General features: G+C 41.4%; 1 protein-coding gene across 6 annotated transcripts in view; it reads left to right on the top strand.

Moving 5' to 3' along the window:
- Positions 1–13,092, top strand: part of EYA1 (EYA transcriptional coactivator and phosphatase 1) — a 352,397-nt gene that overhangs the window by 8,371 nt on the left and 330,934 nt on the right. For all 6 annotated transcript variants that reach the window (XM_053896121.1, XM_053896120.1, XM_053896119.1 and 3 more), the window contains exon 2: positions 4,081–4,188. In XM_053896121.1, coding sequence (XP_053752096.1) covers positions 4,156–4,188 — 33 coding nt within the window. In that variant the 5' untranslated portion in view covers positions 4,081–4,155. The remainder of the gene's footprint in view (positions 1–4,080; positions 4,189–13,092) is intronic.

The following is a 13,092-nucleotide window of genomic DNA, read 5'->3' as shown; positions in this document are numbered from 1 at the left end:
GGATGCTTTGGATGAGCTGGAACTAAGGCAAAAGCAAGATAAATGTTCCCACGTAAGGAGAGGTGCTATTGCTTATTTTATCTGCTGCCCGGCTTTTGCCGCTGGGTAGAAACGAATAGGAAGCACCTATGTGGAGTAAAAATTTTACTGAAGCCAGGAAACATTAGGTTCAGAGCTATTGAGATTTCCCCCCATTAATCCTGTGTGCAGCGAGTCCCCGTAACAAAATTAGCTTTTCAGAGGTGTTTCATCAATGGTCCAGGGGATTGGACTGAAGAAGGCATCGTTCCCTCAGATACTGAAAAGACCAGCTCACACAGGGCCCATCCTCCATTTCTCCTTCTTGCCCAGGATTGCCTCCTGCTATCCCTCTCGTCACCTGCATGGTTCCTCTCAGCACCGCATGCCGAGGCTAGCATCTGGCCTGGGACTGTGAATGCAAGATAGGAGCCACACCACTCTGAGCTGGGAATGCCCCTACCCTGTATTCTGTGAGCTACGGTGGCCTGGGAAGGGGCTGATTCCCACCGTCCGCCCCCCCCCCCCGGGAGAGCAGTTTCGCAGGTGGCATCGTGCAACTGGCCAATAGGAGGAGTCAAATCCTATTTACATGTGTGCCCAGCCGTGCAGCTATTTTTCACTATTTTGTTCCGTGGATCTTTTCTTCCTACTTAAGAGCTTGTTGAAATACACTTCAGGAAGAGACTTCCAGGCTTTTCCTCCGTGCTCGGAGTGGATAACTGACTCCAGAACAGTGAAGTTGGCCAGCAGAGATTCAGGCTGTCTTTCAGTCCCTTGCCTTTTTATCAGGAAAGCTTACACCTCCGTGGCTAACAGAGGGGTGGCCTTCCATGGTGTACAGCTCCAGGGGGCACCCCTCTTAGGGAGGGTGCCATAAGAGTTGACTCAGGAGTAGGTAAGTAAAGGATTTGGCGTTTTGTGACGAATGCACCCTGCTTTGGCAAGGTGAGTGCTGGGGGTGGATGCGTGAATGGGGATCCAACTGCCACCAGGCTCATGGCTCCCTGTCCTTGTAGGGACACCCCTGCTACCAAGGCACCTGCCTCTGGTGCTCCACAAATCTCCCCAAACAAATCTCAACCAACTGGCCTTCCCATCCGTGCGTATCTGCCCTCACCATTCTGTATTTAGATGAGCCTCCTTGAACGTTCCTCGATTCCTTCTTTTCTAGGGACCACGTGTTGGTTTAAACAAAGTCTCTGAGAGTTCACCTCTGACTACTCCATATGTATTTACGTGTAGGTCTGAACAGTTTTATGAATAGCTACTCTTTATGTGTGCAATAAGTGGGTAAGTACGTAAGTAGGTAGACAGGCATCAAGTAAACTGTTTTCTACTTGAGCCTATTTGCTGGGTACTTGAAACAAATGTTCAGGACCAGAAATTTGATGGATACTTTTAAAGTTGATTGAATGATAGCACCACTATTTGACTGCCCACCCAATTCTATCTCGGAGTTCACATGTATTAAAAACTTGCCATGTATCGATAACACCATTCATTCATTCATTCATTCATTCAAAATATTTAATGAGTGCCATATGTGACCTGAATGAGAGAGGGAGGCATCGTCCTAGCCCTCATGGAGCTACAGTCTAGTGCGGGAGACAGGTAGAGAAATAATTACAGTCCCATTAGATAAGTGCTATAATGGGGGCAGGCTTATTTATAAACCATGAAAAATCAAGTGCACCAAGGGAATTAAGGGTTTACTAAAGCCAGGCTCCTAAATATCGGTAGACCTAGTCGTGGCATCTATTGCACGGTTTGGATTGACATGTAGAAATCTGGAAACAACTATGCTGATTTAGCAAGCAGTGGAGGATTTGTAAATAAAGTCCATGGCTCTCTGTGCTTTTTTAAAAATTTTCGAGTGGTAGTCTTTCTCCGTGGAGACATCTATCTGAAGTAGATGAAGGCTGACTCTTTTGACTTCTCAATAAGCTCAGTCTTTTCTGTTTTAGCCCAGGAAACAATAACAAATACAGCATTTGGTACAGAACAGTTTCATCTTCAGAAGAAATAAAATTACAAATGAAATAGCTTTCATGCTCATGTAACTTGACCATTCTTAATACCTTAAACTGTTCAGTAAGTTCAATATGGAAATATGGAAAAGAAACACATGGGAAATAATCCTGGAATATCAAATATACAGATTTTGATTGAAACATGTTCTCAGGACAGGTATGGAGAGGATGGGAATTTAGGGGGAATCAGAGGGGGCTTTGTCTTGGGCCCGCCCCCTTCTGTGAGGAATGAGACTGGACTTTGTCTCAGCACATATAGGTGCCCTGTGGGCAGTTTATGTGAAAGCACTTTGTAAACTGTAAAGGGTTTGACCAATGTAAGGCAGCATTATTATTATTATTTTTAAAAGTTGCCTTATCGCCTAGAAAAGTTAATGTGCCTCGAGAGAGTTACTCAAGCAATGGAAAAAGTCTAGTTTCTATAATATCTCTTCTTTGATTATGCAAGGAATCCTCTACAAGCAATGGTAGGGGGTGGGTTTGAAGATTCAGTTCTGAAATTTTAAGGAATTTGAAATAGAGTACCATATTGTGTTTTCTTGGTTTCGTAGACCGTAAATACATCCACAGGATTTTTTATTTACTTATGACCTGAAATTATAACATAATTTCTTGTTAAAATTACAAAAAACACTGTGCCGTCATAAGGATTCTCAAAATTTTCGGAGTCTAGTTACTCATGAATCTCATGTTGCCCAAGAAGCATCACCTTTGCTTTGGCAGTGGGTAAGGCATACATTTTCCAGCTTGGACGATTGTGAGTAAAACCAACACAAAGACAATTACTCCAACATTTTAAAATTACATCCCAAATCATCCAAGCTTGAGATCTTTTACCTGAAGATTATGTGTGTAAATGCAAACAATCATTAAAGTAGACATATCAAACATATGCCTGTAAGAAATCATCCAATTGAAAGCTCCCATTTCACAGATAATAAAAACTGAGGCTCAGAGAGATAAATTATTGACCTCAGATCATTCACCTGGTTAGCGCCAGAGTCAGAACCTGAATTCTCATCTCTTGACTTCCAGTCCGGTGGTGTTCCCACCAGGCTAACATGCAGAAGTTCAAGTATTTCTACAAAATGTGATATTGAGGTTAAACGGCTATGTATTCTCTGTTCCATAATTTTGTCTTGGGCGATATCCAAATCATACCGATTTTTTTAAATTCCATAATATTCAAATATCTATGTTGGAGGTGATGCGAGGCACCTAGAAAAATTTCTCAGTTGCTAAGCGCACGTAAGAGAATCTGAGAGACTCTTCTGGGTTCCTCATTTGAGCATAAGCATGAGAATCAATTTGGAAAGTTAGGAAATGAGAATGGGCAACAAGATGACTGTGTGTTGTTGTTGTTGTTGTTGTTTTTGTTGTTGTTGTTTGAAGATAACTAACTGTAGAATATGTTTCAAAATACTACACTTATTCTTCCCATCTTGAAGCATCCCCAGAGCCCATGCTTCTCGAAGGTGTTGAGTCTCTGAAGGTTCAGAACTGATCAACCGTGAAACTGTGACCTAATGTAAACTTGCTAAGAAATAGTATAATAATATCCTTGCCCTGAGGGTAAAACACTCAACTCTAGACTTTTTCTCTTTTATCCTTGCCCAGACTACAATCATATCTCTTTGTTACTATTTCCTCTTTGCATTATGGTACAATTGACGTTGATAAATAGCTTGGAGAAACTGAATTCAAGAAGGAAAAAGAAAAAAGCTCTTGTCCTGTTGGCTCAAAAATAATGTGTCTGGAAAGCCCTCTAGCTGGCCTCTCCATTCTTTTTTCCCTTGGCCTGCGGCTGCTTCCAGCAGACGCACTGAGCTATAATTTGGCCACATTTGGCTCATGCAAATCGTGATAAACAGTGAGCCCGTAACATTTATTTTAAAGATTCACTCAGTGAAGGTAAGCGTTCTTGACTTGTGTATACATGCAGGCACATGGAAAGCTGCAGACGCAAAGATCAGCTCTTGATTTCATGCCACACAATTAATACGGCCGCTTGATGCTCTATTCTGCACAGGTGCAGGGCTGTTGGAACCCTTTGAAGAAGTGTGTAGCTAATAGCCCATATATAATTCAGAAGAAAAAGCCTTCAATGGAAGACCCCCGGGGGATGAACGGACAGTCTGTAAGTAAACAGAATGTCAATCCGAGGGAAAGAGTTATTACTTTTAAAATCATAATTACTATTTTTGTTGTAACCCGAGTGTCTGGAAATTCCTCAAAAGCTCTGTACCAATTTTTAATGATTTTAGAAGTTATGAATTAAGTAGTACACTATTTAATCAGCTAACCTAATTTATATCTGTCTCAGAGATACTGGTTATCAAAAGTAGACTTCTAGAAGAAAAATGCCAACCTTTATAGTATGACTTAATTACACCAATATGAATAATGTAGTTTTAAGGTTTCTATTTTCCTTTGCCTCTGGGAAAACCTATACTTGTCTCATAAAACTTGAGATGGATGGTTTGGATAGTCTGTGTGCATTTGTTATATGAATACATGTGTGCGTGTGTATCTTTAAAACGTGTGTTCGGTGTGGTACTTTCACAGTTTGATCAACTCTCGAATGTGCTTTATATTAAGGAGAACCTTAGGTCTCTTAGGTTTTATTTCATTTGTTTATCTTGTGAGCAGAAGAGAAACGATTCAGAAATTTTCCTCAGGTTCATCTCAGGAAGAAAGTAAGCTTCCTTTGGCTCATCAACAAATATTCCCAATTAGAGGTAATCTTATATATATTTTTTGAGTTACTCAGAACTTGAATAAGGCAACAGATATTATTTTTTTAAGAGCATGTCTGTAAGCGAAAGTTGTTAGGGAAAACGTCCATGGCAGTATTTGGGATGGCACATGTGACCTTGGCTTTTAGGTTCTCTGACCATAGGTGATGCTTTCAGACCTGTGGTTTCATAATTCAGCTTTGTCCACAGTAGAATTGTTTTTCAAACCTGAAGTGCGATCTTTAGTAATGCTGTTGTGGTTCCTGTAAATGCATGTTTTACAAGACCTGTTGGTGTTATGCAATAAGCAGTAACTGCTAATGGATAAGGATTTTAATAACAAAGGGTCAAGTGCTATCAGAGTGCTTTTGCAGTCAGACTGTATGCAATTACAGGGTGTATTTTATGGATCTCCTAAGTCATCTTGTGAGGTAATTCACATAAAGCACTTCCAGTTCATTCCGTAAGGTGTAGTTTTTAACTTAAACAGGCAAAGGACCCTTGACCCGTTGAGCTTGTTTGTCCTTTTAAACTCCTGTAATGGGCCTGGTGTATTTGATTTTATTATGATGTTAAAAATATTTTTGAAGTGCATATGAAATAAATGAAAAATTTAACTCACTGAAAACTTACTACTTACTGTGCTCTTTTTTGTAACTTTTCTCCTTAACGTTGATGTAAATTGATATGTGGGAGAATAACTAGGAAATTTAACAGTATCTGCAAATTCCAATAATATATATATTTTTTGGATATTTTGTATTACACAAATCTAATTTAAGAATTAAGGGGCACCTGGATGGCTCAGTCAGTTGAGTGACTGACTCTTGGTTTCAGCTCAGGTCATGATCCCGGGGTTGTGGGATTGAGCCCTTTGTTGGGCTCCATGCTGAGCACAGAGACTGCTTAAGATTCTCTTTCTCTCTCTCTCTCTCTCTCCCTTCTGTCCCTCTCTCCTGCTCATGCTCTCTCTCTCTCTGTCTCTAAAATAAAAATAAATAAAAAGAATTAAGAAATTAAGATCTGAGACTAAAATTTAAACAATAGGTAAAAAATATAATGATTAGGGGTGCCTGGGTGGCTCAGTTGGTTAAGCGTCCGACTCTTGATTTCAACTCAGGTCATGATCTCACGGTTAGTGGGTTGGAGCCACATGGTTCGTGGGTTCTGACAGCGCAGAGCCTGCTTGGATTCTCTCCATCTCTCTCTGCCCCTCCCTTGCTCACTCTCTCCCTCAGAAATAAATAAATAAACATTTTTAAAAAGATACAATGATTAAAAATATTTTTGTGTATTATAACAGTTGTGTTTATGGGGCAATCTCATTACATATCTTTTTGAGGTTTTTTCTTTTTGCTATGTAAGAGTGAAGCAGTTTCACTCTTTTCTTAAAAAAATTTTTTTTAACATTTATTCATTTTTGAGAGACAGAGAGAGACAGTGTGTGAGTTGGGGAGGGAAAGAGAGCGAGGGAGACACAGAATCTGGAGCAGGCTCCAGGCTCCAAACTGTCATCATAGAGCCCGAAGCGGGGCTCAAACTCACGGACCGGACCGGGAGATCATGACCTGAGCTGAAGTCAGATGCTTAACCGACGGAGTCACCAGGCGCCCCATGTTCCTTCTTTCTTTTATCGTTAGGCTTGTGAGATTCATCAGCGTCATTGCATTGAATCAGTATTTTGTTGTTGTTGAGTAGTATCTCACAGTCCACATTCTTTTTATAAAATACTAAATATATTTTATGCATTTCTCTGGGAACCTCAATTTCTACACCTATAAAATGAAGAGACTGAACTTCATTTAACCCAGTGTCCTTTTCAGCTTTATTTTTGTAATTCTTACTTTCTTCTCCTCTGTAGCTCTTTGCTCACAGAATTACCTCTGCTAATGACCTCTTCTAATAAGACTTCATACCTGTTTCCCTAATCAGATTTCTTATAGGAGTAGGAGTTTTAGTTTCCTCAGGAGAGAAATGGTATTTTTTTTTTTTAATGAAAAAGCTTCTTGCGTGGTTTCAGCATATTATGAATCTCTATTGCCTTTGTAAGCAGTGATTCTCAGGTCCCGATGGTTCCCCTTCTCTACTCCCTGGATAAAAAGATATGTGACTAGGTGGGAAAAGAGACAGCGAAGGCTTCTCCCCTCTTCCTTTAAGCCCTGGCATCTCGGCTGGGCAGGAGGCTCATAAGAGCCCCACCAGTGTTCTTTTAGTTCCTTGACAGCTGTGAGCCCAGAGGGTCTCCGTGTGGGAGAAACTGAAAAGAAATCCTCTGGCCCTCAGTGGTCAGTGAAGTGGGAATGGTCTTAATCTTGGTGCTGTTCTGCACTGTGAGATTTGAAACTCAGTTTTGAGGTGACCTGTGACACTTTGAGGGAGGGAAAATGATGATTTGAACATTAAAAAATATCATATTCCTATAATTTAGCGTCTTGACCCCAGAGGTGCTTTGCAAATGCAATGATCAAGTGACAAGGGACCATGGGCAGAGGTCCAGGAGCTTCTCATTTTGGTCCTCAGTCGACATAGCACTGGGCAAAAATGTTAAATCGTAAATTCCACTTGTCGTATTCTGAAATGTTCTGCATGTGTGCTTTCTATCTCTAGAAAGAAGTAGCTCATGTGATTTTATAAGCTTTATCCACTCTTTAGTTTGCCTCGCGAGGACAGAAAGGAGAGGAGGAGGTGTGCAGAGCTTTCCATCATGGTTCTGACTACTCCTCTGTCACCTCTTGTGGAGTCCTCATTCGGGGAGCAGAGCTCCACTGTCCCTCAGGAGAGCCACGATGGATCCTCTCTGAGGTGAAACACCTCTGAAACAAACATCAAAGAGCCAAGCAATGGCTGTGTCTTTCTGTTTCTTTGGTGTATGAGGATTTCTAGAAGGAAATCATGTCAAGATACAAAAAGCATCTAGTAGCTCTTTGGGAAAAAAAGCGAATTAAAAAATAAATCACTGTATTTTTCTTAGAAGCTGTGAGGTCAGCAGTTAAAAACCCACCATGCAATCACCTGACCCTCGTATGTGAGTTAGGTAGACAGTCTGGTATCTTGAAAACCACATTTTACGTCTGGAGTCAGAAGACTTTGTATGGCCTGGGGCAGATTTCCTAACCTCAGTCTCTTCAGCAATAAAACAGAGATGATCATATTTAACTACTGTTTAAAACTGCAATTTTGTAGGTAAGTAGGATCATGTATTTTCAAGTTTTTTAAAAACTGAGACGTGTGATATAATTATAACGCACTTTTATTGGACCTATCTCTAGAAAAACATAGTAACAGATAAAAAAATTATCTGGCCACCTGCAAGTTTACAATAAAATTTCAAAAGCGCAATCATCATTGGTGCCTGGGTGGCTCAGTCGGTTTAGTCAGTCTGACTCTTGATTTTCAGCTCAGGTCATGATCTCACAGTTGGCGAGTTCGAGCCCTACATTGGCTCTGAGCTGACAGTGCGAAGCCTGCTGGAGATTCTCTCCCTCTCTCTCTCTCTCTTTGCCCCTCCCCTGCTCGCTTGCTCTCTCAAAATAAATAAATAAACTTAAAAAAATAAAAATGCAACCAAGATACCAATGCCAGTTATAAGCACTAACGCTACATTTGTTTGGTCACGTGTTGTCAGCTGTGCGGGGAATCGGGTCTCCTGAGACTCTTCTAGAGAAATATTTTGTTAGAAATACTAGATTGCTAACTTGCTTTCATTATAAAAATTTCAAATGATGACATTCTAAAGCTTTTTGGAATAAAAATATTTGAAGGCCCCATTGTATTTTTGTAACTATGCCTCTTATGTCTTAACTTATGGCAAATTTGAAATGCTAACTCCAGCTTTTGCTGAGATGCTGGATTTTACAAGAAAACCATGAAATAAAATATGTGTGTACCTTATTCCTGTCCTTGAAGATCCTAAGATGAAAAGTGACTTTTAACCAAATTGGAAAAATGAAATATTTATTTGATTAGCAGAGAAGTACACCGTTGAGTAGAAGTTACTGAAAATAGTTACACAATACATAGGAATAAAACAAACTGGGAAATTACAAATTAAATCAGGATTTCATTTATTCAGCTTCCCCATGAATGAGATGTTTTATAAGTGAAATTGTTAAGTGACTGAAATTTAAAATAGAATTCAGTGGTTTTCAATTTCTTTTTTTGTTTTTAAGCAAGAGCATCTTATCAGAAGCCTATATTTGTTTCTTCAGGCTGCTGTAACAAACTACCATAAAGTGAGTGGTATGAAATAACAGAAATGTATTGTCTTATGCTTCTGGAGGCCAGAAGTACAAAATCAAGGTGACTGAAACCCATCAGGTACTTCTCCCTTGCTTCTTTGTCGCTTCTGGAGGTCTGCTAACACTCCTTGGCACTCCGTGGCTTACGGCTGTGGCACTTTGACCTCTCTCACATCATCACATGGCATGCACCCTTTTTGGTGTCCGTGTCTCTTCTTCTCTTGTTATAAGCACAGTAATTACCTTGGAGCCCAATCAAATCATCTTAACTTGATAACATTTGCAAAGACCCTATTCCAAATAAGGTCACATTCACAGGTATGGGGAAGCAGGAGTTTTAACATACCTTTTGGCGGCGGGGGAGGGAGCAATTTAACACATAACCAAGCCCAATAAAAATGTGAGGCCTAAAATAAAACCTTTTCTAGTTGCCTACCCATCCCTCCTCTCATCTCGGCGTAACTTTGGTTTATTTGGTTGCACGTCATGGGGGTCACCATGAGCTGGCTTAAGCAAACAAAAGGGAAGTCTGCAAAAAAGAAGGAAACCAGGGAGTCCAGGCAGTTTTCTTCCTGCTTTTCTCTGCACATGTCCTCCAGTCCCTTCTCTGATTGTGGGCTGGCTTTCTCTACTCCCCTTGTACGTCTCTGGCTTGCTGGGCCATCTGCTGTGCAGAAACAGAGGTTCTGATTGGTCCTGCATGGGTCATGATTCTGTGGTTGATGGAGCAGGGAGCTGCAGCAGAAACATGGCAATTCCCAGAGGAGGGGCTGGGCAGACCACTCAGTAGGTGCTCCCTATGGCCCTTCGGGAAACCTCCTCAGAGGCACCAGTTTGAAACCACGGTTCTAGTCTTACCTCAACATCTTATAGATGGGGAGATATAGCCCTTGATGTGCCATCACCTACATTCTGACCATTTGGATGGAAATCTCTAAGAGTGAATAATTCTTTCCTGATGAATAAAGGTTCTTTTTACAACTATCAGCTCTAAGCTGCATCCGTAACATACTAGTATTTCTTCTCTCCCTTGACCCTTCTGAGAGCAGTGATGCTTTCCATTTTCAGTAGTAGAGCTTAGAGCTGGGGCAAAAGTGGTTGTGATGGGTGCACAGCGAATAGATCCTAACCTGGAAATGGGAAGGCAATTAGGCAGAGTGAAGAAAACCCTGATGTGGAATCAGAATACCTGTTTTGGAGTCACAGCTCAAATACGGGGCCTTGGGAAAATTATTTCAGCTTCTGAGTCGCAATTTTGGGTTTAGCCCAGAGATAATAAGGTCTATACTGCTGGGTCTCTGTGATGAAGAAATGAGATTACTTGTGCCAAAGCACTGTGTAAACTGTAAACCTATATGCATAGCTACTAGTTCCAAGCCCTTGGGGGCACCTTTCCCAAAGGCAGGACATTTTGAGTCAGATATCCCTGCTTCGCTCTTTGCTCTGTACTGGGGCAAGTTTTGAACCCTCTCTCAGCCTTGGTTCTTCCTCGTTTGTAAAGGGATAGTAATACCTTCCTGGTATGGTTGTGCGGTTAGAAATAACGTCTGAAGGACATCGAGTGAGTAAGATCAGTTTCTGGAGGCTGACTCCCAGGGTTCAGGAGTGAGCTTTCTTGCTTCATGAACCGAGCTTTCTTGCTTCTACACTGCTCCGTAGAAGGTAATAACATGTCACAGGGTTGGTGTGCAGAGTGAACGAGATAGTTTCTGTGACAGTACTTAGAAAGGTGCCTGGCTTACAATATAATACTATGTCGGTGTTTTCGGGTGTCACGAATTTTATTTCCAACATGCCAGGTACACATGGGGTGAGCGCTTACACCACACAAGTTGTTATTTAATTGACATGGATTTGATTGGGGGAAGATGAGGTCCTACCTCTTAGTTTAATTATAATGGACACACATTCCCAGGGTTAAGATGAGGTTATGCCTCGGGATGTCAGACCATGCTGGAAGGAATTAGGCACACTTTCCCCTTCGCACAGGCACGGCTGGTTTGGGCACATTATAGAGACCAGGTTGGAATGTGATGTGAGAGTCTGGAAGAGACTGGCCGTTAGCGTTCAGATTGGGCACCAGGTTACCAGCTGGGTATTTTAGGTGAAGAATAAAACCTAGACAGGAAAATTGCTCCAGAGCCAGGACAGTGACTTGTTTATATTTCTAGGGCCAGCCACAGGGTCAAGCCCTTTACATGCACTCAGTAAACGTTTGTTTATCTGAGCTGGCTGGCAGCTTGTGTCCTGGTATGGCTCACTTGGTCCATAGGTACCAAACAGATGGAGCGTGACAGGGATGAAAATTGCTTGTGGCTGATGCTGGGAAGAAAGGAGAGAGGGCATCTAACCGGTCAGACTCACTGCCTCTGATCTGCCTCTGTCCTCTTACTAACTGTGGTTTCGGATCCAGATGTATATGAGCATCAGCAACGATACTATGTACGTCTCTCTCTTTCCAAGTAAAAGTACAGACTTTGGGACTTGGGTTTTTCCTGTGTGGTTTTGTTTGTTTGTTTGTTTTTTGGGTGTTTTTTTTAAAATGTTTTTGGAGGCAAGAAGGGCAGCTTAAATACTTAAAGGAAAAAAGAAAACCTCCTGGTTTACATCTCAGTTAGGGGATGACAGTAATCACCCCGAGTGTGGGCTAGAATAGGCAAACCATTTCAATACAGCAATCATATACTAAACTTTCTCTGTGAAAGACCAGACGGTAAGTATTTTGGGCTCTGCAGGTGAGAAGGTCTCACGTCTACAGTTGTGGCATGGAAGTATAGGAAATGCAGAACAGAGCCACAGGCTGATGTCAGTGCCGAAGAGAGACGGAGGCTCCCGCCATCGTTCTCTTGTTAGCACTTGCACGGACGTCTACAATTGTGCCTCCACCCTTTTTCAAGACCTTTCATTTTGCTCCTCTCAGGCTAGCTCTGCCATCTTGGATGTGACTGCTTCTCTTCCTCTGGCCTCATTGTTTTCACTTAAAAAATGAGGGATGGAAAAGAAGGTCTCTTTTGCTTCTAACAAAGAATGATTCTATTAGAGTTCATATTTTACTGGATAATCAAAGTTAGTAAAGTTTAGGCATCAGAAAATAAATATGCGTGATGGTCGCCAAGGCATGGGACAAAGGACCCATCGCTTTTTGCTACCTCACCAAGTACTCCGTTTGACGATCCCATTGCGTAGTTAGTTCCCACTTCTAAGGCCTCCTTTTTTTTTTTTTTTTTCCTTTTGCAACCTCTTCATCCCTCAGTCAATGAATACTATTTGTAGAGCCCATAGTATATCCTTATACTGGCACTAATATCATGATAAGGGTTCTTCACTGCCCACATTGCTGTATAATTTTGTTTATATGTAGCATCAGATGCAAGTGCTCCTATGATTAATTTTAAAAGGTGCTTGGAATATAAATAAAGACGCACTTCTGCATCTTGTATCCCACTCCTGAATGTGTTTGTAGTGATTTTAAAATACGTGTACAAATTCTTTGATACGCTTCCCTTTGTAACATAAAGCCTCTTGATGATAACCCCTCCCCTTGGGTATGGTCTGGACTTAGTGACTCACTTCTAGTAAGCAGAAAAGTTAGCCCACGTGGTATGGCACTGTGGATACTAGGTCATAAAAATCAATATGGCTTCCTCCTTGCTTTCTCTCGAATCACTCACTGGAGGGAAAGCCTATTGCCGTGTTGCGAGGACAATGAGGCAGCCTTGTGGAGAGGACCATGTGGCCAAGAACTAAAACCTCCTTCTTTTCCTTCCATGTGATGGAGCCTTCTTGGAAGTAGATTCACTGGCTTGAATCCAGCCATTAAGTGATGCAGCCCCAGCAAACAGCCTACGTGCCTTGTCATGAGAGCCCCTCATATCCAGCAACACTTAGATACCCTGCTCCCAGATTTCTGACTCTCAAAAATTGTGTGAGATAATAAATGTCTGTTATTTTGAGATGCTAAGTTTTGGGGTAATTTGTTACACAGCAATAGATAATGAATACAGTGATCCCATCCACCCATTTTTTGCATTAAAATTATCTTTACTCCATATTTTTGAATGGAAGTAA

This window comes from Panthera pardus, unplaced genomic scaffold, assembly GCF_024362965.1.
Source record: "Panthera pardus isolate Hobbes unplaced genomic scaffold, ASM2436296v1 HiC_scaffold_7, whole genome shotgun sequence".
Taxonomy (NCBI): Eukaryota; Metazoa; Chordata; class Mammalia; order Carnivora; family Felidae; genus Panthera; species Panthera pardus.
This window is presented reverse-complemented; position numbering and strand designations above follow the sequence as displayed.